The 27510-nt window shown below is 39.5% G+C and overlaps 1 protein-coding gene across 1 annotated transcript; it reads right to left on the bottom strand.

Annotated features, from left to right (window-relative positions):
• On the bottom strand, positions 1-27510 carry pomgnt2 (protein O-linked mannose N-acetylglucosaminyltransferase 2 (beta 1,4-)). Its single transcript, XM_080896537.1, has 2 exons — positions 27196-27510; positions 1-3840 (listed from the first exon to the last, which is right to left on the bottom strand). The coding sequence occupies exon 2, from the start codon at positions 3750-3752 to the stop codon at positions 1944-1946; it is 1809 nt and encodes a 602-aa protein (XP_080752663.1). The 5' UTR covers positions 3753-3840; positions 27196-27510; the 3' UTR covers positions 1-1943.

Here is a 27510-nt window from a genome sequence, read left to right as displayed (position 1 = left end):
TTTATTCAATCACACTCACTGAAAAAAAAAAAACTATTTGCTAACAGAAAACAGAGACTCGTGTTTTACTCGGCACATACAGAGATACACAGAAATCTAATCAACAACACTAACACATACATATCTAATCAATCACATCCTGAACACACAGCAGTTGCTTAAAATAATCTCTTGAACATGCAGTGATAAACAACTGCATATGAAAAGTGGAGGAAAACAGAAAAGGCATGAAAATAAAAGCAAAAAGGAGCAGCAGCCGCAACATTGCAGGGGGGACATCATAAAGTGTACAGTAAGGAAAATGGCGCAATCTCAACAATATAAGTCATTATTCTGATGGCAGTGTTTTGCCATTCCATAAAACATCTCTTGCTACATTCCTACTATGACATAGTTTCACCTCCATTTAAAGATTTATCAGTACATTTGTGCACTGGAGCTACCCACATGCAGTATTTAATTTGCAGACTACACTAAAACATGTTTAACAGGCAGCTGTTTCCAGCTAAAATTCAATATTAGACTTCCTTATACCAGCCAGAAAACCTTAGAGGAATGTAAGTTAAAAGACACATAACTGGGAATTTTATCCTAATTAACAGAGGTTCACACAAGGCTGTGAAACACTAAGCTGCAAAAATACCTTGTTAGATTAAGGAAAATGCTTTTTACACAAGGCAGTGAAATCCAACTGTCCAGCAGCAAACTGCTGGATACAGCAGGGAAAATGCTTAACGCTAATTACAGCCTGGCGTAACAGATATACACTCGAGAAAATGATAATATTACAGTTGTAATTACTGCCAATTAGAGAAAAATTAATTATTTATGAAGGAATTTATTTAAGCAGGAAAACAGAGAGAAGTGATTTGTTACCGGGCAGTGTGGAGCTATAAATATTACATAAGAGGAACTAATCTAAAGATATTAAACTCTACGATATGTTCTGAAATGACTTGACTGTGAATTTCCAAGACACTGATTACTGCTGTATTGTGAAACTGTTGCATTATCTGTGAGTCCTTCGTGACATTTTTGGAAGCAGTGTTAAACTTAGCAAATATTAGAAAAGAGCTCTATGATCTGAGGTGGCTGACATGAACGATGAGTAGCTGAAACCATGTGAAAAAGGTTGCTTTGGTTTTGACTAGATCCTGTAAATGACTGTGTATGGAATTTAACAATTGTGAGGCAAAAGACGCCACACAAAAAGTTAGGCCTGGTACTAGAAGTAATATGTATTTTAATTGCATATCAATTTTAATTCCATTTAGATTGCATAGTCTTAACATAAAGCAATAAATGTAATTGTAAAAAATGTGTCAAACAGTATTTATTTGTCAGTAAGACTACATCTTACTGACAAATATGCATTACATTATTTTTATTACTTTACATTTAAACTATGTAAAAAACGAGTAGAATCAAAATTTTTGTGCAATTAAATTATATAATCTTAAATATCAGGCCTGAATATTTTTTTCCCCAAACGGACACCATGAAAACACACACACACGCACCAATAGTCAAAAACCATTTTTTTAAAAATCGTATTCTAAAATGTCTTTTGTTCCTTACAGAGAAACTACATTGCATACTGTAAAAGGTAAAGAACCAGTGTTTTGACTAACACATAAAACATTTTATATATTATTTTTCACAAATAAATCTGCTGATCTGAATTCTAGTTTTATTAGAAGAGACAACGTTTTTTGCACTTTCTTTCTAAATATAAGCGATGAACTTTTCATTCGTTTCTGGCCGTTTCTGACCATGGTTCTTCTGCAGTTCATCCCGGGCTGAGCATGGAAACAGCACCATGCAACAGCCATTTTACAGACCATAATCCAACAGAGTCCCCCTTTTCCAAAGTGATTGACTGAAACAGTGACTTCACCATTATATGAAACTGCACAAACAAACAAGCAGGCCTTGTGCTCACACTAGGTCCTGCATGTAAGAACATCAGCAAAGGGGCCTAATAGATTCTTGTTGAAGATGCACCTAACCCACACCAGGTAAGTGGTGAAGGGCTTAATGTTTTCTGAAAACGTGTAGTTCTGCTGGGGAAGGATATAAGGCATGTAGGTGTTCTCTCCCTGCTCCTGGATCCACACCTCGTACTTCACCTCTCTCACTTTTAAGAATTTCAAATTCCATGGGATCTGCCAAGAGACTGTGAGTTTAGCCTCATTAGTGGTTTGTACTGAAGTTTGACATTTAGGTTCTCTGACCCGGCCCGGATGGACCGTGCTGGCCACCTTGGCCTTTTTTAAGCTGGGCTTGGTCTTCATGCCTTCTTTGAGGACTTCCAGAAAGGATGGGATGTCCACTAAAGTGTCCTGATAGATCCGGAAGAGCCACTCTGGGTTGCGGCAGCAAAGGTGCCTGGGGACTTCCTTGCTTGCCTGGATCCGATCCTGCTCCTCTTTGTCCAAGTGAGCAATGCCTCCTTGTTCCCAGGGTCTGTCTGGGTGGGTGACAGTATTCTCCTCCTTAGTGTTCCTCCAGGAGATGTAGTGAATGTCCATGCCTGGAAGGGAGGCAAGAGTTTTATATGGTGTATACTGCTCAGGGTTCACAGCAAAAGGGAACAGCTCCACCACAGCAGCACCTCTAGGGAGGAAGAGTGAGGTGATAAGCTGAGCTCCATGCATGCTGACCAACATGGAAGCGCCACTGATGACCTGTACAATACTGGGAAAAGACTGCTCTTCCAAGGACACTGTGACCACTCTCATCTGAAACTCTTGGGCCAGCGCCATGATTACCTCTGCTTCATTCAGTATAAGTCTTGTTGTTGACCGACTGAAAACGACAATGTAGTCATCCTTCTTCTCTTTCTCCTTCTCATCCTCACCGCTTCCTCCCTCCTTCTCCATCTCCTCTACCCTTGTAATGTTCATTTTGTCCATCAGAGCTCTGGCAAACTGCCTGATCTCATTGCCTGAGACCAAGATGTTAGCTTTGGGCCCCTGTGGCTGGACAAAGCCATATTGGTACCAGGTAGTCATTTTGGACAAGCCAACATAAGATTTAGTAAAGCACATGAGCTTTCCAAAGTTCTTAAGCTGTTCTTTGAGAAGCGGTTGCTTACTACTGAGAAGACGGTAAAGGTCAAAGTGTGGGCCTTCGCTCCAGCCCTCCATGAACACAAGACGAGCCTCGTCATCCAAATCTGAATACTGGTTCATGGTATAGTAGGCTGGGAGGAGGTCGTCGTGGAATACATGCATGAGGTTATCAGGATTAAACCGATTCAGGATCAGTGTTATATCTGGTACAAACACAGGCTTGGGCATAAACTTTAAAGCAGCAGCTGGGAGCTCTAGAAAGTTGAAATATTGGGTATTGTGATCTTCTACTGAAGACAAGTCCAGCAGGGCAGGTTGGAAACGTCTGGACCCCAGGTTAGGCAGCATGACAGAGGAATTGGAATGGAAGAACACAAACTCCTCTGCCTCAGAGCTGTAACAGAGGTAGTCAAAGCGGCAGATGCGGTCAGTGTGCATCTTCCCAGTGCAGACCATGCGGGTGCCGTGTTCCTGAAGCGCCTGCAGAGCAACATGGTAGTCGATACGGGCCTGTGAGACCTCCTGGGACTGCTGTGTCATATGCAGCTCTTCCTCCAACAGAGCAGCATGCTCACTCAGCTTGGAATATTTCCAAAGCAGAGCTGCGACCACAGAGACCAGCAGACCATTAACAAGTGCACCCACACTCATCCTGCAACCTGCCACTGAAGCCCGCATCACTGCTGCTGCTTAGGACCCACCTCCTGACGCCAACTGGCCTCCAACCTCAGACGGAGGCGACGAGACATCCGCTGCCAGGAGCAGACTTAAAGAAGGGGAAGAAGAGATGAGCACAAGTTAAAATATAGACATTAAAAAATCTATTTAAAAATAAAATAAAATTTAAAAAAAGGCATTGTTGCTACAAGCAATTATCTAATTAACAATATAGCACACAGAGGACAGCTATGATATAATAACCAAATTAATAGTCAGACCTATAAGGTTGCAGTGCTTTTCATGTAAGCAACACAATATCTGGTGATTCATCTGAACGGATCTCAGCTCTCACCTTTGGGAATAGCAGCTGTTTACCTAAGCGAACAAATGAGACATTTTCCTAACCTTACATCCTCTGTCACCCTCCCTGAATATGTCAAGACAAATTACAGTGCGAGGAGGCAGAGAGAAAGGAACAACACTATTGCTTTCAACTCTACTCATCTGCATACTGAGAGAACAAGTGAGTCATTGAGAGACTCAAAATCAAACCAGCGGCTAATAGCAAGCAGCTGCCAGCAGACACACGGCAGCTAGCATGCTAAATACCTACTTCAGGGCCAGCTTGGTTAAAACAACAGTTACTACAATAATCAATTACTTAACATGCTATTCCTAATTTTGAATGATATATGTACCCAGAGGAGGAGGTTAAATTTAAATGTATACTTTGGTATGCCATGCAATAAGTAATAATTTTATAAAAGGCATTTAGAGAGTGAATCGTCCCCTCTCTACAACAGGTCTTGTGACGCAAAGCAAACTAAATCAGGTCAGACTAAACTAAGAATGCACACACGCAAATTAAGCAAATTGTCAAGAACAACACATCGACATGAACCTAGCCTGGGGAAATGTTTGTTTTTTTAGATATAAATGGGTCCTGACCTTGGAAAGAAGATGGTGATCTTCTTTCCAAGGTCAGGACCCATTTATAACTTGCAATGTATGTACTGCTCTAACACTTTTCCAGTACTTTATTTTATCTTGTTCACTGCATCATTTCGTTCCTGTTATGTCATATAAAATTTGCACTTTTGTTTTTTGCTCCCTTGTTGTTGCCCTCCTGGACTCCCCGAGTTTCTTGCATGCTGTCTCTCTTCAGCAGGAGTCGACCTGACTCCCTGGGCTATTTTTGACATCAATGCAAGTACAATATGTTATTGTCAATAGGGTCATTTTTTGTGATCAACCTGAATACACACGGGCACAATATAGGCAAAACTCCCAAACACAAAATTAACAATGTAGTGCATGCTGTACAGTGTAGCGAGGAATGCTCAGACCTCCAGACTGAAGAGACCAAACAGCCACTTCATAATGCACAACACAGAAGAGCCACCTTAACGGGACAAGACTCGGCTGTCTATCTGCATCTAAAGGACAAAGGTCACTCTTTCAAGGATGCCAATGTTCACATTTTGGACAGAGAAGACAGATGGTTTGAAAGAGGAGTGAAAGAAGCCATCTATGTCCACTGTGAGCGACCATCTTTGAACAGAGGCGATGGTTTACGACACCAACTGTCTGCCATTGATAACCGCCCAATCATGATGGGGTTGGGCTAGGCTTCACAATGGGTTCACCCGAAACCTTGGCTGATTGTAACCCACACCCGTTTTCATACCTTGGCTCGTGTGATTAGGTAGAGGATCAATAGGGGGTCCATGACCCTCTTGTGGACACTCCCATAGGGCTTAAAATCTGGGACCATTTCAAATAAATAAGGCAAAGAAGGAAGGAAACAAAGACACACATGGACTGCCACAGCTGAAAGAAAACAGGAAAACAGATTTAACCTGCACATGATTGATGACTGCTTATTTTCATTCTAATCCGATGAGCCCATGATGATGACTACTGAAACCCTGAACCTTCCTTCCTCCAAAACATGGTCCTAAGAGCAATTGGTGGTTCTTTAAGTTTCCCTGAAGATGTTTCACCTCTCATCCGTGAAGCTTGAAGAGATGAAATTTAAAGAACACTTTTCTTTCAAAGCTCCTTAGACTATGATGACCTGGATGACTGAGAACCTTTGCAGACAAATATAAGCAGTTCAAAACGCAGCAATGAACAGCTGCTGCAGAGAATAAAGAAGGGTTGCACCGTCTCGACCTACTCTAGGTCTTAGGCAAAGTCTGCCACAATATGGCACTCTATGTCCAAGGTTTTAAAAGTTGAAGCATCTCGTTTTATTATTTTGTTCTCCGGATGATGACCAGGACAGTATGTCGCTAGCTGGGATGTATCTTGACCAATCTGATGATCATAGCATTTATCTCTTCAGCTAGCTTCATAATTCTCATACAACAATTCTGGTTTTATAAATGTCACTAGCTCATCTTTATTTTCCAAGCTGCTGTCTTTAAAGCCCAAAATGTTACTCTGCAATATACACTAACGGTCATAAGTCTTAGAACACCCCAATTTTTCCAGTTATTCATTCCAATTCAAGTCGTTCAAGTCCAATGAATAGCTTGAAATGGTACAAAGGTAAGTGGTGAACACCCAGAGGTTAAAAAAAAAGGGGTAAGGTTACCAAAACTGAAAAATAATGTACACTTCAGAGTTATACAAAAACACCTTTTTCAGGGAACACAAAATGCGTTAACAATTTAAAGCTGCAGCAATGGAGGTTGACCAAGCCTTAAAGCTGGTGCTACTAATTCCTACAGCTGTTCTAACTTTTCTGGATTACTTACAACCCCCTCTGTCTGCATAAAAGCAGTGTTGGAACACACTGTGATACCGTACCCTCGTGAGCATCAATTGAACAGTATTGTACTGCAGAAAGTAGTGTGTTATTACAAAAATGGCGAGAAAAAGGCAATTAACAACGGAAAAGAGACAGACCTAGGGCTGCTCGATTATGGCAAAAATGATAATCACGATTATTTTCACTGAAATTGAGATCACGATTATTTGACGATATTTATTTAACCCTTTAAGACCTACTATAGAACCAAGTCCACCAGAGCTTATATATATATATATATATTTTTTATATGCTGTAGTGCCATTTGTGGGAGCATTTCAAGTTGCTATACATCAATACAACTGTTATAGCCCATATTTTAATAATATGTATGCATTAAGTCCATAGTAATTACATAAATTGCAAAAAAGTGCAATAAACTACAAAAAAAATTGAAAATCGCTTTTGTTTTGTTTACATATATTTCTACTTGGAGAAATTTAAGAGGTTTATCCCTCAAAACTTTAAATACAATAAAGTTGCAAAAAATAGTTTCCCACCACAGGAAATTTATTTTGAGTGTCTTCATAGTTTTATTTTGGAGATACAGCAATTTTTATATACTGCAGGAAAAACAAAAAACAATCCTATGATGCAAATTTGCAAAGAAAACAGCATGTGCATCATTTCACTGTGGGAAGTGTTACGAACAGCTGATAGGAACGGCAAAGCGTGTTTCTGGAATATTATGTTTTTGTTCCTGCAATTTGCAATTTTTGCAAGGTATATGTGGAACGAAACCGTGACCAAGGACAAGCTGATGGCATAAGATGTAAGTACAACTCCTCCGGTTTCATATGCAAAACAAATTATTGCGCTAGCTTACACGGTTCAGGTTCTACAGGGATTTAACAATAGTTACGCAAAACGGAGCTTACTGCTCTGACCGGCTTTAAAGGGTTAACAATGACTTTAAAAAAATAATATAAAATAGTGTGCAACACCACTGAAGTTTTTTTTTTTTTAAACTCTCTTTTCAACCAACGGCAGTCACTCTCCAAATAACTTTTGCTTAGCTTTCCGAGCTTCCCTCGGGTCCTCTTAATCAGCGGTCTCCAACCTTTTTTGCGCCACGGACTGGTTTATGCCCGACAATATTTTCACGGACCGGCCTTTAAGGTGTCGCGGATAAATGAGGGAGGGGCTAATAATCGGCTCAGTCATTTTTAATGATCGTTGAAAGCCCAGATCGTAATCGTGATTAAAATTCGATTAATTGAGCAGCCCTAGACAGACCATCATAACACTTAAAAATGCAAGTCTTTCCTACAGAGAAATTGCAAAGAAAGACAAGGTGTCAGTGAGTACAGTTTTCTTTATCATCAAGAAACACTCAGACACTGGGGCAATCTCTGACAGAAAGGTGTCTGCCAGACCCAAAGCCACAACTGAATCAGAGGACAAGTTTCTGAGAGCTAACAGCTTGCGTGGTAGGTGGCTCACAGGCAACAGCTTCAAGCACAGCTTAATAATGGTCGTAATAAGTAAGCCTCACCTGTTTAATCAAAATTTGAAATCTTTGGTTCATCACACAGGATCTTTGTATGCCTTTAAGTAGGCGAAAGGATAGTTCCACTGTCAAACATAAAGGAGGAAGTGTGATGGTCTGGGGCTGTTTTGCTGGATCCAGGGTCGGTGACTTGTGCAGAGTAAGAGGCACCCTGAACAAAAACGGCTATCACAGCACTCTGCAGCACCATGCAGTACCCTCTGGCATACACCTAGTTGGTCAGGGGTTTATCCTACAGCAAGATAATGACCTAAAACATAAGTCCAAGCTTTGCCAGAACTACCTCTGGAGAAAAAGAAACTTCTAAGCTTGAAAACATTGAGTGACCAGCACAGTCTCCAGACTTCATCATACTGGTTTGGGATTAAATGGACAGAAGAGTGAAAGCAAAGCAACCTACAGGTGCCACACATTTATGGGAAGCTCTGCTGATAAGGGAAGAACTTTGTGAAGAATATTTGATTTCAATTGCAGAAAGCATGCCACAGGTGAGTTCAGCTGTTATAGCTGCCAAAGGTGGCTACTTTGATGAGTCAAAAGTTTAAAATACATTTTGGCCGATAAATTAATTCCTTTTTTTTTTTTTTTTTTTTTTAACTCCAACTGCTTATTTGTACTATGCTTTCATTTCAGAGTGCAATGAGACATTAAATTGTTTAATGTCTCATTGCACTCTTTATTATATAAAAAACTGGAAAAATTGGGATGTTCTAAAACCTTGGACCAGTAGTGTGACATGTAATATACTGTGTGTATGTATGTATGTATGTATGTATGTATGTATGTATGTATGTGTATGTATATATATATATATATATATATATATATATATATATATATATATATATATATATATATATATATATATATATATGTCTCAGAATGAGACCCTTGAGCGACAGTTGGAACACATCGCGGAACGGATCACTGCAGTTGTGAGGTCTCAGAATCAAAAGAATGACAACACCATGGAACAGAAAGTTTGATACCATCATGGGGAGGCTCGCGGCTCTCCAACGGGAGATTGAGAGACCAGCATCAGAGTGTTAAAGAGCAGCCTGAAAATTCTCCTGGGCTGCTCGCATGGAAATTTACAAAATCAATATCAAAATTGCGGACTCCCATCACGGCGCCAGCTGCGGCCCAAGGCTGGAGCCGAACACTGATCCCCCCTCCCTTTCCAAACGCCTTCGATGCTTGTGCCCTACCGGGGAAGATGGCAGTCAACTGGACCAGCGCAGACATGCTGCAGGACCGGATGCGCTGTCTACACCGGCTCTCTCTTACCCTTTACCCGCCCCTGTTGCTTGTCTTGTGTTTCTATGGTGTATTGATAGTCATGTGCTTTTTGTGCTGAGGTGTTTTTTCTGTTATCAAACTGTTCTCCCACTAGGAGCTCAGTCTGAGTGGAGTTTTTTTTCTCCTCCTCTTACCTCATGTTATGTATTTTCGTTGTTTTTTTCCTATCAGCCTACCTTTCTGACACGTCTCCCCAATGTGATGTTTGTGTAAAGTTGGTCAGAAGGTTCCTTTGTAAGTGCGCATGCGCCATTAGCGTGCTGCCTGCTGTAACCCTAATTTCCTTCGGGATTAATAAAGTATTCCGATTCTGATATATATATATATATATATATATATATATATATATATATATATATATATATATATATATATATATATATATATATATATATATATATAATAAATAAATGTGTGGCGGAAACAAAGTTAGTTTTTATAAGCAGCATCTGCAAACAGTTGCTTTATATGCAAATATATACACTGAACTCAAAAGAGGAAACATGCAGGTCATGAAGACTACAGAGGAAAAGGATTTGTCTTTATTCCCCTCAAAAAAAAAAAAAACATTCCGGCTCAGCCGATAAAGAATGCTTAATGCCATTTCCCATGACAAAATGTCACAGAAGAAGCACAATGAATGGGAGTCAAAGCACCATATACAGAAGCATCACATTGATGCTGATGCAGCAGTAAAAATAAAGTCAAACGAAGTGTGAAGAGGAGGCTGCTAGTGAGGCTAACATTAGGCTGGCAGCCTGCATGCGCTGTTTGCTCCACAACGACATGGGTGCGCAAGACAAGGCTTGCAGTGCCAGCAGTCCTGTTTAATCTCCCTGACTGCACACTGGCTCCCACAGGGATGCATGTGAATGCCCCCTGCAATTTGACTGAGCCAAGAAACCAAAGGCTTCAAAATGTCAAAGCCACTGCAAGACACCACAGCATGCACAAAACACTCTCATTTGCATCGCTATGTATTACAGGCTGCAAACAGAGACCTGAACAACTGTAAGCTGCTTCCTGGATCTGGTCACATCACAGAGCTAAAGTAAATCCAAAACATGGAAGTGCTTTCCAAAGTCTGATGTCTCTGTGTATACCTACATGTATTTGGAGTCATTTAAACTGACTCTTTGGCAGTGTGATGGAGAGAGCCAATATACTGCCCAAGAATAACAATGTTCAAATAAGGAAAAGGTCACAGCAGTCACCAAATATAATCAAATTTGAGTAAAGGTCTGGCTCCTCAGTAATGGTTATAATACAGAGTCATATTCTTTTTCATATACAGTTGTGGCCAAAGGTTTTGAGAATGACACAAATATTAGTTTTCACAAAGTTTGCTGCTTCAGTGTTTTTAGATCTTTGTGTCAGTTGTTTCTGTGATGTATTGAAGTATAATTACAAGCACTTCATAAGTTTCAAATGCTTTTATTGAGAATTACATCACGTTTATGCAAAAAGTCAATATTTGCAGTGTTGGCCCTTCTTTTTCAAGACCTCTGCAGTTGGCCTTGGCATGTTGTCAATCAACTTCTGGGCCAAATCCTAACTGATGGCAACCCATTCTTTCATAATCAATGCTTGGAGTTTGTCAGAATTAGTGGGTTTTTGTTTGTCCACCTGCCTCTTGAGGATTGACCACAAGTTCTCAATTGGACTGAGGTCTGGGGAATTCACTGGACATGGACCCAAGATTATTTGTTCCCTGAGCTACTTAGGTATCACTTTGGCCTTATGGCATGGTGATCCATCATGCTGGAAAAGGCATTGTTCTTCATCAAACTGTTTTTGGATGGTTGGAAGAAGTTTGCTGGACTTTCTTGAGTGCCCTGAAGCTGTCTTCACAATAATTAAACCTCTTTCCTTGAAGTTCTTGATGATCTGATAAATGGTTGATTTAGGTGCAGTCTTAGTTGCAACAACATCCTTGCCTGTGAAGCCCTTTTTTTGCAACGCAATGATGGCTACGTGTGTTTCCTTGCAGGTAACCATGTTTAATAGGAAGAACAACGATTTCAAGCATCACCCTCCTTTTAATGCATCCAGTTTGCTATTCTAACTCAGTCAGCATAACATAATAATCTCCAGCCTTGTGCTCGTCAACATTCTCACCTGAGTTGATGAGAACATTATTGAAATGATCTCAGCAGGTCCTTTTATGGCATGAAATGCTGTATGATGAAATGCAGTGGAAATTGAATTTTTGAGATTAAGTTCATTTTCATGGCAAAGAAGGATTTTGCAATTCATCTGATCACTCTCCATAACATTCTAGAGTATATGGAAATTGCTATCATAAAAACTGAAGCAGCAAACTTTGTGAAAACCAGCATTTGTGTCATTCTCAAAACTTTTGGCTACGACTGTACATACTGACTTTTCTACTCTCAATCCAGGAGTCAGAGTTGGTGTGATGATGATGATGACGAAGGACAGTACTATCCAAAATATTGGTCTAAAATTTCCATATGTGGTTAAAGTGATTAAGATCTGGTGACTCTATAAGCCTTAGCATATGGCATTTCATTGATCCGTCCTTTTGAAACTATTAAGTGACTTCTCATGCCCTGTGCATGATGGCACATAGTTATCTCGAAAGACACCTCTCCCTTCACAATAGAAATGGATCGTAGGATAAGGATGATAACTCAGAAACACAGTGCATTGATTTGCTGTGACCATTTCCCCCCAGGACATAGGTGGACCCAATTTGTCCCTGCAAAATGACACTCACAGTTTAACAGACCCAGCAGGACCCCTTCTTATAGACATGGGTTCAGGCTTTTAAAAGGTGTGTTCTGACAAGAAGAGACAAAAGCCCCATTTCCATTAGTACCTACTTGGATCGATCGGTTTACAGAGTTTTCCATAAGGTCATAGTACGTGGTACCAGGTAGGGATGCGCCATATCATACCGTTCACGGTAATACCGGCAACAATAAGAAAATGAAATATCGTGATAGAATATGGGTAAAACGCGCATGCGTGGAGCCTTTGTTTTCATACGCACATGGCTGAAAAAGCATGGCGGCGACGGAGAATGAGAAGGGCGAAAGCAGATCGTTGAATGAAACGGATGAACCAGAATTGGTTTGTAAAAATGCTGCAACTTCAGTGGTGTGGAACTGGTTTAGCTTTAGTCCGTCAGCTCTAATAAAGTTGTGGAGTTGTAAAGTATTTTGTCTAGTGTCAATTATATCGTCAGTTATATCGTTATCGCAAATTTTCAAATGTATATTGTGATAAATGTTTTTGGTCACATCGCCCTGCTCTAGTACCAGGCACTATTTTAGTACCTGCTCCCCCGGGGTTCCAAGCAATTTGAGCAGGTACTAAAATGTCAGACTGCATGTCACCGATTAGCGGATGAGTAGTGTCCCTCCATGAGTCCTGAGAGCATTTCAAGCAAGCTACATTGTAGCCACAGCTGCCCTGGGGCGCACTGACAGAGGGGAGGCTGCCGGACACTGGCGCCACCGGGCCATCTGACCACCACCGGTAGGCAAACATGGGGTTAGTATCTTGCCCAAGGATATTTGGCATGCAGCCAGGAGGCAGCATGTGTCACATATTAATTACGTTGCGGGACACCCGGACACATTGCTATGACGACAACCAAGCACGTTAAGTAGTATCGGATTGTAATAGAAAACCAGTCGATACGGGTCGAGTCACGGCGAGTCGATCCAAGTAGGTACTAATGGAAAAGGGGCTTAACAGCACTGGTGACAAGAGACCGCAGAATCTCAACAAAATCCAAGATGCTAGAGATCCCAAGTTATACTTTTCTAAAGTGACTTAAGCATCTATGACAACCAGTCAGCTACAAAAGAATTCATATCAAACCAATCCACTTTATGTGGACAGTGTATAGGGCAGTTTAATTAAAAATATTTAACAATATATCCTTTATTACGGTATAAACAAAATAAAGAGTTGTTCCTCAATATGGATCAAATCATACAGACACTGAAACTTTGCTTGTTTTAAACATTTCCCCTGCTCATTCAGAGATCCTTTCCTACCATGTTTTCTATCTAAAATTGAAAGCCGCATATGAAATATTCAGTGAATATCTTCCTAGCGATGAGCTGTAGGGATGGAGGAATTGTGAACTGAGCAAGAGCGAATGCAATAGCTATGAAAGGCTTACCTGGCCTCAGTCAAATGACTTCATGTCACTTGATGTGCAAATACAGTTTAGCATTACACGAAGTCTGTGTATTTTGTCTCTTAAAAGGTCCCTTTACTTTTTGCAGTTTAATGTCTTGTAGAATTTATTTAAAATAAATTACATTTTCTGTCACGATTCCACACAAAATAATCCCTTCAGATATCACAACTGTAATTACAGCCAAAGTACTGAATTAAGAACGTGAAACACTTCTAAAACCCTTCTGTCGTTATGACTTTAAGCTATTTAAAATGAGAATCAAAACAAAATGTGAAAACAAAATATCTACAAAAAGTGAAGAATATTTGACATTTTCTGATGATACCTTCTACTGCACATTGACCAGTATGAATAAGCCATGACTGTAAGGTTGATTACAATATAAAATGTTCATTTCTTTATGCCATAAAATTGTGTAAAACAATAATGCAATATAATCACAACATAGTATTTAGAATCTACTGAAATTAAGTAACTGATGTTTATCTCTTGCAGGTTCAGCCTTGGTCACTTTCCTCAATTGAGCCTGTTCTCATATTACGTTAATATACTCAAAAGGAATCCGGATATTTGGAGAAATGTGATTAAGGCAGGACATGAGAGAACATGTTTACCTGGTTACTGTAATACTATTGTTAAGATGCAGTAGTAGATCATATCCCCCTCCTGCTCTTCCCAGCCATTACTCCCAATTACTGTAAGAAGGTACCTTCTAAGTGACACAAGTGATGAGGCTGACTTTTCTCTACTGCCAACAAATGTTTGCTATGGAAATTTGCTCTTTGCATCCAGCTGTGCTGAAACGGAGCCAGTATTATTATTTTGAAACACTAATGTTTTGTTTCCACAATTATGAATGAATTTGTAAACTGGTTAATTTTGCTAATTGTGCTCATCAAGCAACCATAATTCAATTCAATTTTATTTATATAGCGCCAAATCACAACAAAAGTCGCCTCAAGGTGCTTTATATTGTACAGTAGATACAGAGAAAAACCCAACAATCATATGACCCCCTATGAGCAAGCACTTTGGCGACAGTGGGAAGGAAAAACTCCCTTTTAACAGGATATTTCTAATTTTAGAGATGTTGCGCAAATGGAAGAAAGCAGTCTTACATATTTGTTTAATATGTGCATTGAAGGACATGTCCTGGTCAAAAATGACTCCAAGGTTCCTCACAGTATTACTGGAGGCCAAGGTAATGCCATCCAGGGTAAGAATCTGGTTAGATACCATATTTCTAAGATTTTCAGGGCCGAGTACAATAACCTCAGTTTTATCTGAATTAAGAAACAGAAAGTTAGCGGCCATCCAGGTCTTTATGTCTTTAAGACATTCCTGCAGTTTAACTAATTGGTGTGTGTTATCTGGCTTCATGGACAGATAGAGCTGGGTGTCATCTGCATAGCAGTGAAAATGTATGCTATGTCTTCTAATGATACTGCCAAAGGGAAGCATGTATAGTGTAAACATTATTGGTCCTAGCACTGAACCCTGTGGAACACCATAACTGACCTTAGTGTGTGAAGAGGACTCTCCATTTACATGTACAAATTGGAGTCTATTAGATAGATATGACACAAACCACTGCAGCACAGTACCTGTAATACCTACAGCATGTTCTAATCGCTCTAATAAGATATTATGGTCAACAATAACTATCTTTTAAGACACCCAACACCCTCAATGTGTCTGAACTTCCATACTAGCATAATATTTAGCATGGTTAAATAGTATGTGAGCAGTTTTTAATATGTCCCTAACCAATGTTCCCTCTAAGCTCCGCGCGTGCGCAATTGCGCACTGATGGCACGGTCTCTGCGCAGAAAAAATCTGCGTTGCGCACAAAAAAAAATTCTAACGTGGATTGGAATTAAAGTAAATACATCAACAATTCTGTTTTGCAGTGTTAGTCAGTAAGTGACTGGCTGCTCCAGTATGGGATTAGAACGATGCCACCTTATCCCATAGTCCAGCCAATCACGTGATTCACATTCACGTATATACGCAGTTAATCATCGTCGTTGACAGGCTATGACAGCGTCCTTATGTGCCGACACAGGTGTTTTAGCTAGCAAAGCAGCGTGGCTGATGTGGAGTGAAGCCACGTTAATGACAACGTGTGCAACCATTGGAGATGTGAGCAGGACGGACAGAACAATAGACGGAAAAAGTGCGGACTTTATACCAGTTTTTAAATTGTGTTGATAGGCCACGTAAAACCAGAGTTGTGATAAAAATATCTGCAATGTTTGGTTTTCTTCCCGAATACTACCGTTGTTTATATTTACTGCGGGAAGAAATGGTAAAAACTGCATTTTATAAGGAAAACGCTCGAAAGCCTGTGAGCAAAGATGAAACCAAAACCCCCCCACCCTTTCCCATTGGTCGAAAAATGTACCATGTCGACCAATCAAAACATGGCATTTAGTTGTTAAGAAACGGGAGGAAGTTTTAGGAGTGACAGCGGTTTTGAGATGTGAGAGATTTGCGACGTTTAGCGCAAATCTTGTGTCGTTAGTGTGTAGTGTAGTCAATAGTTTTGTTGTGTGTGTCAGAACAATGAGGCGACTGCTGAATGTTACAGGTGTTACAGGAGTGATACCTCTCCTGCTGTCAGGCCTGCAGGTATCAGGCTGTTGTTCTCCTTTATCTCAAAGTGGACAGAAATTATTTTTTGGAGTGGCACAAATAATTTTTGTGGCATCAAATTTGATGCAGAACAGCTGATTGTTCTGTAAATAGTTTGAAATGTTTATTTTAAAAAATGCCTTGGCTGCATTTTTAGGTAAACAAGCTGCAAAATACTTTGTTGTTTGCATAACTCAGTAACTTTTTTTGAAGAAGTAACTATATAATTAATTGCCCAACATTGGTCATTATTTACTGTATTTTACAGACAGGGAGTTACAGGACTCTCTTCCAGACCACAGACTCAGACTCATAATACAAGTCAGAGCTTTTTTTTTTTTTTTTTTTAAAGAAAAAAAAAAAAAGAAAGTTGTGTTTTCAAAATTGGAGTTCAAGTTATTTTTACTTCCAATAGTGTTAAAATACTACACAGGTCAAGAACAAGGTTTTTTTTTTAATTTGCCAAATGTTAAACTTTATTCTTTACTCATTTATTCTATCTTCTCAATTACAATCACTGTATACAACAGTATCAAAGGACCCCTGCTCCTCAGAACCCCCCATTACTTCTCACCAATTGCATTAACATCCACTGTCATGGGTGTATACAAAACCTTGCCTGCATCAGTTTTGCATACAGGATGTAGAATCATCAGGCATCTTTGCATCCCTTCAGCGCTCCAACACTTCACATCTACTTTTTTTTTTTTTTTTTTACTGTCATGCGTTTCCTCAGCAACACATGACAGTAAAAATAGGCACATAATTATTATCAACCATCTACACCAACACCAGGGCCCTTCAGGTGGTCCTCAATCCTAAATAAATTCTATGCATTTAACCTATCTAGTCTAGGTGTAGGACTAATGGACAGACAACATGGCTCTAGCTGTAAGCCCGTGCAAGACAAGGCTCCCAAAGAAAAGTCACAATATGAAAGACTTTTCTGTCTATGCATCAAGGACTCTGTTCTTTTTAAAGAAAAAAATAGATGTAAGGTAATTAAAAATATCAGACATTTTTTAAACCATAACCAATCAGGCTACAAAGCTCTGAGAAGAAACACAATTAGCGAGTTCATCACTATGAGCAACCATTACTTGTAGTCGTTTGATTTATTATTAATGTGAAAATATTGACTAATAGAACTTAGTCAAGACATACATGACAAAAGCACTAAAAACTAGTTGAATAATGAGCACGCAGCTGCTACTTTTTAAAAACACAGCAGCTGTGTGAGCCTGTAACAACAGAGCCCCCTGTTAGCCTAGTTCCATCAGCATGTGACTTTACACTGTCATTTTCTAGCAGCCAAATACTTACAACAGATTTAATAAATGCAAGGATTGGGGTAGTCAAAGGCTGATTTCACTATGATGAAATTCTGCATTAGTTTTGACGCTTATTTTCCTAATATCCAAATAAAATTTCAAAAGCAGGGCTGAGCACACTTCACTGCACAGTAATGCGGCTCACTCATACATTGCTGAGCTAAGAACCACAGCACAGGCTACCAGACTAGTAAGAAAATCCTTTTGTACATCAGCACTTCTCTGCCCAATAAACCGTGCGGTAATGTGCCTACATGTATAATAATTTTCATCAAGCTGCCTAAAGTATGCATGAAATGGCATATATACAGTATATGAAGCAATGTGGAAAATAGCTTTTTCAAAGAAGACATGATTTGGGAGCAAAAGTGGTCTATGCATGAAAATAGCTTCAGCTTGTTTTATAGCCTTAGTTTTCAAGTAAAACGAAGGACAATACAGCTATTTTTGGTCTAAATTGCAAAACAATGTTTAAACAGCTTATTTTAGGCTTGAAATATAAATTATGGATAAATTAAACATGGATACAAGAAAATTATTCAACCCAATCTACCAGTGAGGCCAATAACCTTTTCCTTTGCATTAAAAAAAAACCTTCCTGTTATTGGCTTGATGCAGCATTACAGGCTGACACCACATAATTGCATCATTAGTAATACTTAACCGTACTGCTTTCATAAGACATCTACAGCTTAGTCTGTGCTGCATCCACATGAGTGTAGAAACCACTGATGTCTGGTTCTTTATATGTTGTACCACACTATACATTACATGGAAAAAACAAAACACGTGACCCAGCCACTATGAAAAGGTGAAAGCAGGAAAGGATTTTTGTGTCACACATCAGGTGAGCAGTTTTCATTCAGTTTTCATTCATTAAATCATAATTCCCTGTGATTTTCTAGAAGTTGTGACATAAGCACTTCTTTAGACCAGCTTGGACTGGGAATTGATCAGTGATACAAAAAAAGAGGGAAAATCTGTCTGTAAGCTTTGTATGTACTAATGTTGATAAAGCAAAACACGGTCAGCATCATCAAATGTTGATAAATTTGGAAGGGAACTATTTAATGGCTAACTAATGCTGAAATACTTTATTATACTTCCATTCAAGACAATGACAGTCTCATTAACTACTAGACAATACCATCCATCCATCTTCCTCCGCTTATCCGGGGTTGGGTTGTGGGGGAAGCAGCCTAAGCAGAGGAACCCAGACCTCCCTCTCCCCAGCCACCTCATCTAGCTTGTCCGGGGGAACACCAAGGCATTCCCAGGCCAGCCGAGAGATATAACCTCTCCTGGGTCCTGTTCCAGTGCGAGCTGGAGGACATCATCCGATGAAGCCAACAGAACCACATCATCAGGCTACTATCTAGTACTTCCCTGGTGGGGAAGCCTGGTCAAGTTTCTGTTGTGGCAGTCTTCCAGACTCCATCTCTGGTGTTTTACATTTTTGCTGGCAATAGAAATCTAATCTCAAGATCTGCCTCAAAGCAGAGTACTGCAGGTTCTACAGCCAGAAAGTGTACGGTCACTTGACTGAGGATGCAGAGGTGAACAGGGATTGCCATTGGAAGCTGAAGGCCAATCAAAGTATAATAACAAAGTAGTAATAAAGTATAATAGAAGCTTTGGTGGACAATGTGATGAGCTTTTGTAAATAACTATATACCAGCTTTCTCAAGTGTAGTCTTCCTATGGACTCAGGAGCACATAGAATGATCCTTGAACATTTCGTTCTTCTTGTTACAGGTCAATTCACCTCTTTCTTTGAACTATCAATCACTGCTCTCTCCATGCTAACACCAGCGTTACTGGGTTACTCTGGAGATGGTAAGCACCCTGATGATGTGGAAGGTAACACGGGGCAGTATTTAGCGTTTTAATGGGGATCCCGGAAAGCCGTGAAGTCTCAGGGAGGAGTGGCAGAAGTATCCTGTGCACTGTAGCTGTTCAGCTGGTCCCAGCTGTTTATCATTCCTCATAGCTCACCATCCCTTCCCTTTTAGAGATAACCATCTCTCTTTTTCCATATCTTTATCTACTTTGAAAATCACCTCAGAGGGCCTACCCCTGCCTCTTTCAAAAACAGATTGAAAAAAAGAAAAACAGACACTGTATCACTAGAGTCCTTTCTTTTCTCCCCTGTACCTGTTTTTAGTTCCCTTCGGCCACTTGATTGCTGAGCTCTTCTGGCTGTGATGATGTGTCCTTATGTGTTGTCATCTTTATTCCTGAACTAAATGTGGCCTGTCAGATTGGATCAAGCTGCCTGGAGCTCAGTGTGGCACCAAAGAGAATTAACGGCCCAGTAGTCGTTATCTGGCTGTACAAAGACAAGTCACATAGTCTGTCAGAAAATCTTCCAGGTCTGTGTTTGACACATCTCATGTCTACCCACTTGCCTAGATCAAACTGAGACAGATTACTTGACTGTTTGATAGCCAGCTCTTTAACAACATTTTCTTGCTTCCCTATATCATTTGCTAACAGTGACCCACTGTGCCTTCTGCAATATAGCAGATATAACATCAAGGCTTTTGTGTTGTCTCTTCTCCCCCAGGGATACAGGCGATGCAGAGGCTGGCGTAGACAATCTGCAGAATGTGTGTGAGTAAGTGACAGACAGACAAAAAAGGAACAAAGTGAGAAGGACAACCTCTGAAAACACTGCAGCACAGCACTTCAGCGCTGCCTCAGGACAACAGGCAATATTCCAGAGAAGGGACCGAAATAGAACAGGAAAAAAAAAAAGCTGGATGAACACTTAAGGATATCTGCCAGTGAACAAGATCTCAAGTTGCTGATCCTATCCGTTTTGGAGACTTGGGAGTCCTGTAAATTTAGAAGGATTTTCTTCCATACAAATTTGTGGAGGGCATGGTGGCAGGGGAAGAAAATCTTGAGCATCCTTTGGTGTTAAACTACTGTTAAAGGGTATGTCCATTTTCACTTGAATTAGAATTGTCTGCAAATAGTGACATATTAGTCCTTAGTTGTTAGGATTAACATTATCACGCCTGTGTGCAGCAAGGATGATGCAGACAATAACAAAATCTGTGTCAGGATGAAAGAGTAAAGGTATGATTTCAGTCTGAAGACATCTGCTGCCAGTTCTGCACAACTGAAGTTAAAGTTCCCACAAGAAAATCTGACTACAAACTACTCCAACATCATTTATCTACTTCTAAATTGGTGCTTTGTTTGTCATCTACCATTAAAATTTTCCTTTGTCTGAGTCATTGATCTTAATCTGAAGTCTATTTTTTTTTTCACTTCTCTGTAACAGCAATAAGTCTTAGCATTTTGAGAGATTTCCTCACAGTTTCATTTCTGGAAAAAAATGGCAGGAGATGCCATTAACTAGTCAAGAATTTATATTCTCTGCTGTAGCTAAGCATACTAAAAATACCTTTAGAAACTAGTGCTAGAACTGAGCTTTAAAATCCCTTTACAGTCAATTAATCCTGAAAGAAATAAACATACATGAAAAGACTCACTAGTCCTCCAAACAATATAATCCATCCATTCATATACGTACTTACAGTCACTTAACAGGGTCACATGGGCAGCATTCCAAGCACAAAGGGATGTCGGTGGTTTCAGAGGCAAAAATAAAATAAATAATAGATAACCACAATTTAGTACCACCTTTACACTTAATTCTAAATAGATATTTTCCTTCTGTTCTTAATGAAGGCTCTGGCAAATGTGTACTTCTTGTCCCTGACACTTTAGGTAGGGCAAAACAAATATCAGGTCAATTAGAAACCCAAATCTTAGGAACTTAAAAGCTTTTTCACAGGATCTCCATGCATAATTCATAGCCACTCTGAGACAATCAGAGGTTTCACTAACTTCTGTTTTGCTCTGAAACACAAACAAAGAAGGATTTCTTTAAACTACAGCCTAAACTGCATTTAAAAATGCAATGAGTGTTTGAAAACCTGGCAGCCTGCAGTGGTCATATGCGATAGAGCCTAGTGAGGAACTAAATGGAAGACAGTCCTGGATGATTCCCAGAAACAAGCTTCAGACCAACCAACCTAGTCTTTACACTATACATAACTTCTGGTGTAAAACAGAGAAATAATTTTAGGAGACACTTCTGATAAAGCACCGGTTGGTCATACCTATACTAGCAACAGGCTTTGCATTGGAGCCTGTTAGAAGATCAGACTCAGAGTTTCTTCCATTTGGAGCCAAAGCCTTCCAAGTAACATATGTTTGTGTTGTCCTACACACTCTGAAAGCACTATGAACCAAGCCAAACGTAACAAAATACTATATGAAGGTTTCTGGGGTGTCACGCTTTTACCATGAACACAGCAACAAACGTCCAATGTCATGGGTTTAGGAGCTGGTAAGAGAAACATGAGCCAGCTGTCACTCATTCAAGTGTCAGACATTAAAGTCTTCTATAAACTGTCTCAACAGCACCCAAATTAGAGAGCCTGAACTTAGTGAATGGGAGCATAATTATTCAATGAAAGACAAGAAAAAGATGATTTTTGAATAGGAATCATAAGGTACTCCCACATTGGCTTCAGCCCCAGTATAATTGCCACAAATGGCTTGTTACAGTCTTCTGAAGCCAAAAGGCCAAAACCACCCACAGGTACTTCCCAGCTGTAGTGGGTATTCTTGAGCTTATAATCAACACACCATTATATGGGTCAACTGCTCTGAATATGAGCTGGTTAGGAGACAGTACAGGAATTGTACCTCCTACGCTAACATAATCAGAGCATTATAAAATACAGCTTCTGCTGGCTCACTGTTCTACTTTGCTGACATGGGACCAAACTAACTGAGTTCTTGACCTTCTTTGACACAACGTTGATTTCAAGTGTAGCCCTAGTGTTTACCAGAGAGTTATAGACCTCTATCTGGGGTGATGGAGTGATCAGAGTCCATCAATTTCTATAAATAACCTATAAATTTAAATAACCAAGTAAGTCTCAGCAGAGCTACCTTCTCCTGAGTCTAACTACAACTCCATCACTGTAGCAGCGGATGAACCATTTCTTCATGAGCTGCAAGTCCTGGTTAGTGCAGGACTCTAGCTCACAGCAGAAGGTACCAGCTTCAGTCCAAGACAGAGGGATTGGAGTATGTCAGTGGAGCATGCTCTCTGGGGAAGCAGCTGAATAATATCAAGGACTGCAATAATGGTGAACTGGCCACTGGGCCAGCAGGCAGGAAACTTATGTGTGTAGAAGAGCCACAACTAGCTGGTTAGCAGTGACTGAACTTTAAAACAATCAGATTTTGCTCAGTAAGTTCAGCAGTTCAGCAATAAATTGGCACATATACTTGGCCACCCATTAATATATATGTGTGGCTCATCCAAATAAAAACTAAAACAATAAAACATTGAGCCCACTTAAAACCCAAAGTTCAATAAGCTTTAGGAAGATGACCTTCATGTAATACCTAAAGTGTTCTCTAATTGCATTTTTCGTTACATGTATAATGAATTTCTAACAAAGGCTGCAGAGTGCTACACCCTCCAAAGCATGCAGAAAAAAAGAACAAAAATGAAACAAACGATTTTTATGAAGGATGAAAAAAAAAAAACCATGCCTAAATGACAAAAGCCTGGATGTGCCTCTTCTGGTGCCATATTCACTGACACTGTGGGTCACTGTGCCAAAAATGGTGCCTTCCATTTATCTGACTCATGGGACTGATGATTTGAGGCACATGTACATCAGCTCCACCACCAGCCTCTTAAGCTATGATCACCTGAAGAGGCCTCTTATGGTATAAATCTCTCTCCAGAGGCGTTTGTCTGCCTTTGCAGTGGTATGTTTTCTGACTTAGCCTAATGTATAATCTGCTTTCCAACAAACTGAACTGAACCCATACTGTGTGCACCAGAGTTGCTGTAAAAAGTAATGAGAGTCAATTTTGCTCAGCACTTAGGGGATATGGAAATGCATAAATATCACTTATTTCCACTGTTAAAAATGTAGGGGTCTTCACAGAGGGGACTCAAAATCTGCTAAATAAGCCAGAGCTATAGTGAAAGGTTGCAGAGAATGGCTTTGAATTATTCCAAAGACAAGAGCAGAAATGCAGATCATATTGGAAGTATAAAAGGGACAGGGCAAAGAAACAAAGCCAGGTGACACGTCAAGTCAAATCGCTTATGGTGATGTAATCAAGATGTGACATTATAACCACTGGATCACTTTATTGGTAAATATAAATTATTGAAGGAACACAAGTATGGTTTTAGGGAAAATGGAAGTACTACTTATGTATTAATGGTGATGTTGAAGAAATGCCACAATACTGATCTACAGAAACTTAATACAACATATTACAGTGAATTATTGAGAAAGTTGGCGACATAAAGGCACAAACTCATACCTGGATTAAAAAGCTGTTTGGAAAATAATGTGAAAATTCATTCATCATTTTCGTAATTTAGAAAGGCTACATTTTGATATTTTAGAGATTGGTCCAAACATTTTTTATGCTTTTTGCACTGCTTTTAATGTGAGTAGCTTCCCACTTACCCTCTATCTTGCTTATGGAATATTGCTTTTCAAAAGAAGACAGATGGATAAATTGAAGGAACGAAGGTTTGCAGATGTGCAGCATTTTGAAAATGACTACCTTTGTGGTTCTGGTGTTAAAACAAACATGAATTCTCACTAGGATTTCAGTCTGTTTGGATTAATGTCTGATTCAGAAAACATGCAAAAAGAATATTGGAAACTCCAGAAATATGAAATAACATCTTGTCTGTGAGTTTATCGACCATGAATACCACAAAAGCTTCACTGTGGTATTTTTATTTTCACAGCTCCAGTGTCATTACTGTGAACACCTCTTGTGAACCAATATAGAGGCAACAGCAAGCCGGTTTCCATTTGCTCAGAGTGCTAGGTTACAAAGCTGCACACCAAAGGACCATGATCAGACTGATAGTTATTCTTATTTTTGACAGTACTTATTATTATCAATCAGCTGATAAATGAATATGACAAAAGGGGATGTGTGGGATTAATCCTCCCTTTGTCAAAGGAAAACACAGCTATGGATGCATATGAATGATGTTTGCCTTAGATAATCACTGACTTGAGTCAAGTGCTGCTGACTCTTATAATTACAGTTCAAAGATACCTTGCTTGTATTCTGTGGTTTAATCTACAGTTTGCTTTTGAAATATATCATAACTTTCTTATCACACAAACAGTGGCGGTTGGTGGTTAAAAGAAAAAAAATAAATTTTGGGTGGGTGCAATTGGGTCTGACAGATCAAACAATGAATGTCATGAAAAAAAACACAAACACAAATAACCCAGCTGTTCTACTATACTAAGCCTGAAAAAAGGTGAAGCTTCATGCTATTGTACAAGTGGCTACAGCTGCTCTCATGTCTTTTGCACTTTTCTGTTAAGTGCTTTATCATATAGCCTGCAGGGGAAGGTTTGTGTATATGCTCTCCCACGGTCCGTGGACTGCTGCTGTCTAATTCCGGATCGTCGAGTTCAAGCCCTTTGATTCTTTTCTTCGACCAACTGCCTTAAAAACAGAGTGTTGCTGTAAACAAACAACTGATTTTAACCCTGTTTCAGCAGCACTTGAAGTCACCATTCTTGGTCAAAAGCTAGCTAATGAGCATCTGTTCTTCTTCTTCAAAACAAGAGTGGCTGTGGTGTGACGATGTGTGAATGACATGAATGAATCAAATTCTTAAACAAGGCAGGTAATCCATGCCGACTGGTTCAGGATGCACAAAATTGCACCCCAAGGGGTGAATTCAATGCTCCAACTGACATGACAGGAAAACTTTCAGTGTGTACATAGACTCCCATTACTCTGTTTAAACTAAGTGCGTGTTATTTACAACATCACCCAAAAATCTATATTCAAACCCTTCATGGTCACAAAATTGAAAAATTGAAACTGTTAATTGCATTAAAGGACTCTGCCTGGAGGTTAGACTACAGGACTTTTAAGAACCATGTGGAACGTTTACCAAGAAAATTAGAATAGAATGACTTTATTGTCCAAATTAATGGAAAATTGTCAGAATAAAAATTCTGGTGGCTATCAGCCAACATACATACATATGCATATAAAAATTCAAGACAACTATAGAAATAAATCACAGCATCTTATTAATTAGTACGCTGATTGCTTTTGGCACAAATGATCCTGTATACACCTTTTTACTAGCTAGATGCATCCTATAAAATCGTTCAGAGGTCATTATTTCAAATTCAAAATAAAGGTGTTCACATTCTGCAACAATAGGCCGGGCTTTACTTAAGACAGCCTGATGACAAAGCTTATCCAATGAAGTTTGGTGTCGACCAATCAGTTCTGACAATCCTGTTCAGTTCTTCCTATTTTCAACAATCGAGGTACCATACCAGACTAAGATACTGAACTGAAGCATGCTTTCAATCAAGCTGACATCAACTCTTTCCACAGTTGTGGCTAACTGCAGAGCCTCCCAATATCCTGATAAGAAAAAAATTCTTATTAGCAGTCTTGTAAATGGAATTAGCATTAACTATAAAAGTTTATCTTTACATTAATATATGTTCCCAGACTTCCACAGACTGACCAGAGAGTGAAAGACCTTTTATGGAGCCTGTGTAATTCAAGACAAGCTCTTTCACATTGGCAAAATTAATCAACAACCAATGAGAGTTATGCCATTATTCCAACCTACATTCCTGAGCAAAACAGTTAGAGTTGCTACAAAAGAGATCCACAACAGCTATGTCGTCAGCATATTTTAACATTTTCGCATTCCTATCCTGCAGCTGCATGTAATTTACATAAACATAAACTGGCATAACGATGGAACATACCGTTGAGGGGCCCTGTAGTAACGTGATTTAACTGACAAAATTTATTGATGACAAAGGTTGGTTGGCTGGTTATGTATGTAGAAACAAATCTTGATTTAAATCAACAAGTTGCAGGCTCATGCACTAGAATTGCACACTAGAATATTGTGCAATCCACAATTTTTGCTTGATTAACCTTCTAGGTCCACCTTGAATCCTCTTGATTCTGTGGATCACAGTGCATTACAGTTTATCTATCACAGGTGATTACTGTCTTACTCACCATTGCACCTTATATGAAAAAGTGGGGTGATCCTACCTCGCAAATCGAAGAGAGCAGCACTGTACCAAGGCTCGATTGCAAATAGTGCCTGCTTACCTTTGTTCTTAGACTGAATTTAAACACTGTACACAGCACCTCTTAGATGTACAAAACTATGAATCTACATTCTGTTACCTTTTAACATGTAATATTTATTTATCTTCAGATATATTGTGGTGCTATATGATTTGGCTATGTGTCTAAATTTGCTATATGGTTCTTGGAAATAGATCTCTTATTTTAAAACATACATTTTACATTTATCAAATTTATCATTAAATATAATAAATAACCGCTAAAAAAAAATCTTAATAATAATCGTAGCTACATGCATGAATGTATTTTTCAGGTTAGGTTAAGTACTACTTTATACAAACACGTCAAACACATCTATGCGTGAGCTGGTAGCCGCTGGACACGTTTCCCCCTGTGATATTTACCAACACCTGCAAAGGCAAAGCCCGGTGACAGTGAAGCTGAAGGAATTTCACAAGAACAGAACTGTGTCCCAGCAAAGCAAAAAGCTTTACCTGAACTGCAACTCTTACCTTAGGTCTAAGTGAAAATGTTGATTTTGTCTTTCAAGACAGTTGAGAGGTTAGCTCATTTGGGCAGCATCAGCGTCTCAGTATGTTGCAGAGTCGAAAGCAAAGACGTGTAGTGGAAACGGAAAGAAAAGCATACCGGCGTACACGGCAGCTGTGAGTAACCAAAAAAACACCCGCGTGTTCAGTCATGAAATTTCTCCGAGACTCGGCCGGGGGGTTTTGCTCTTGTTTACAAGCTAGCCTAGCGCTCACAAAAGCAGAACCAGAGAGATCATCTGCCTGAATACCGACTCCACTCTGCTGTGTCCAGTCTCC

This window comes from Rhamphochromis sp. 'chilingali' (assembly GCF_963969265.1).
Source record: "Rhamphochromis sp. 'chilingali' genome assembly, chromosome: 11".
Lineage (NCBI taxonomy): Eukaryota > Metazoa > Chordata > Actinopteri > Cichliformes > Cichlidae > Rhamphochromis > Rhamphochromis sp. 'chilingali'.
This window is presented reverse-complemented; position numbering and strand designations above follow the sequence as displayed.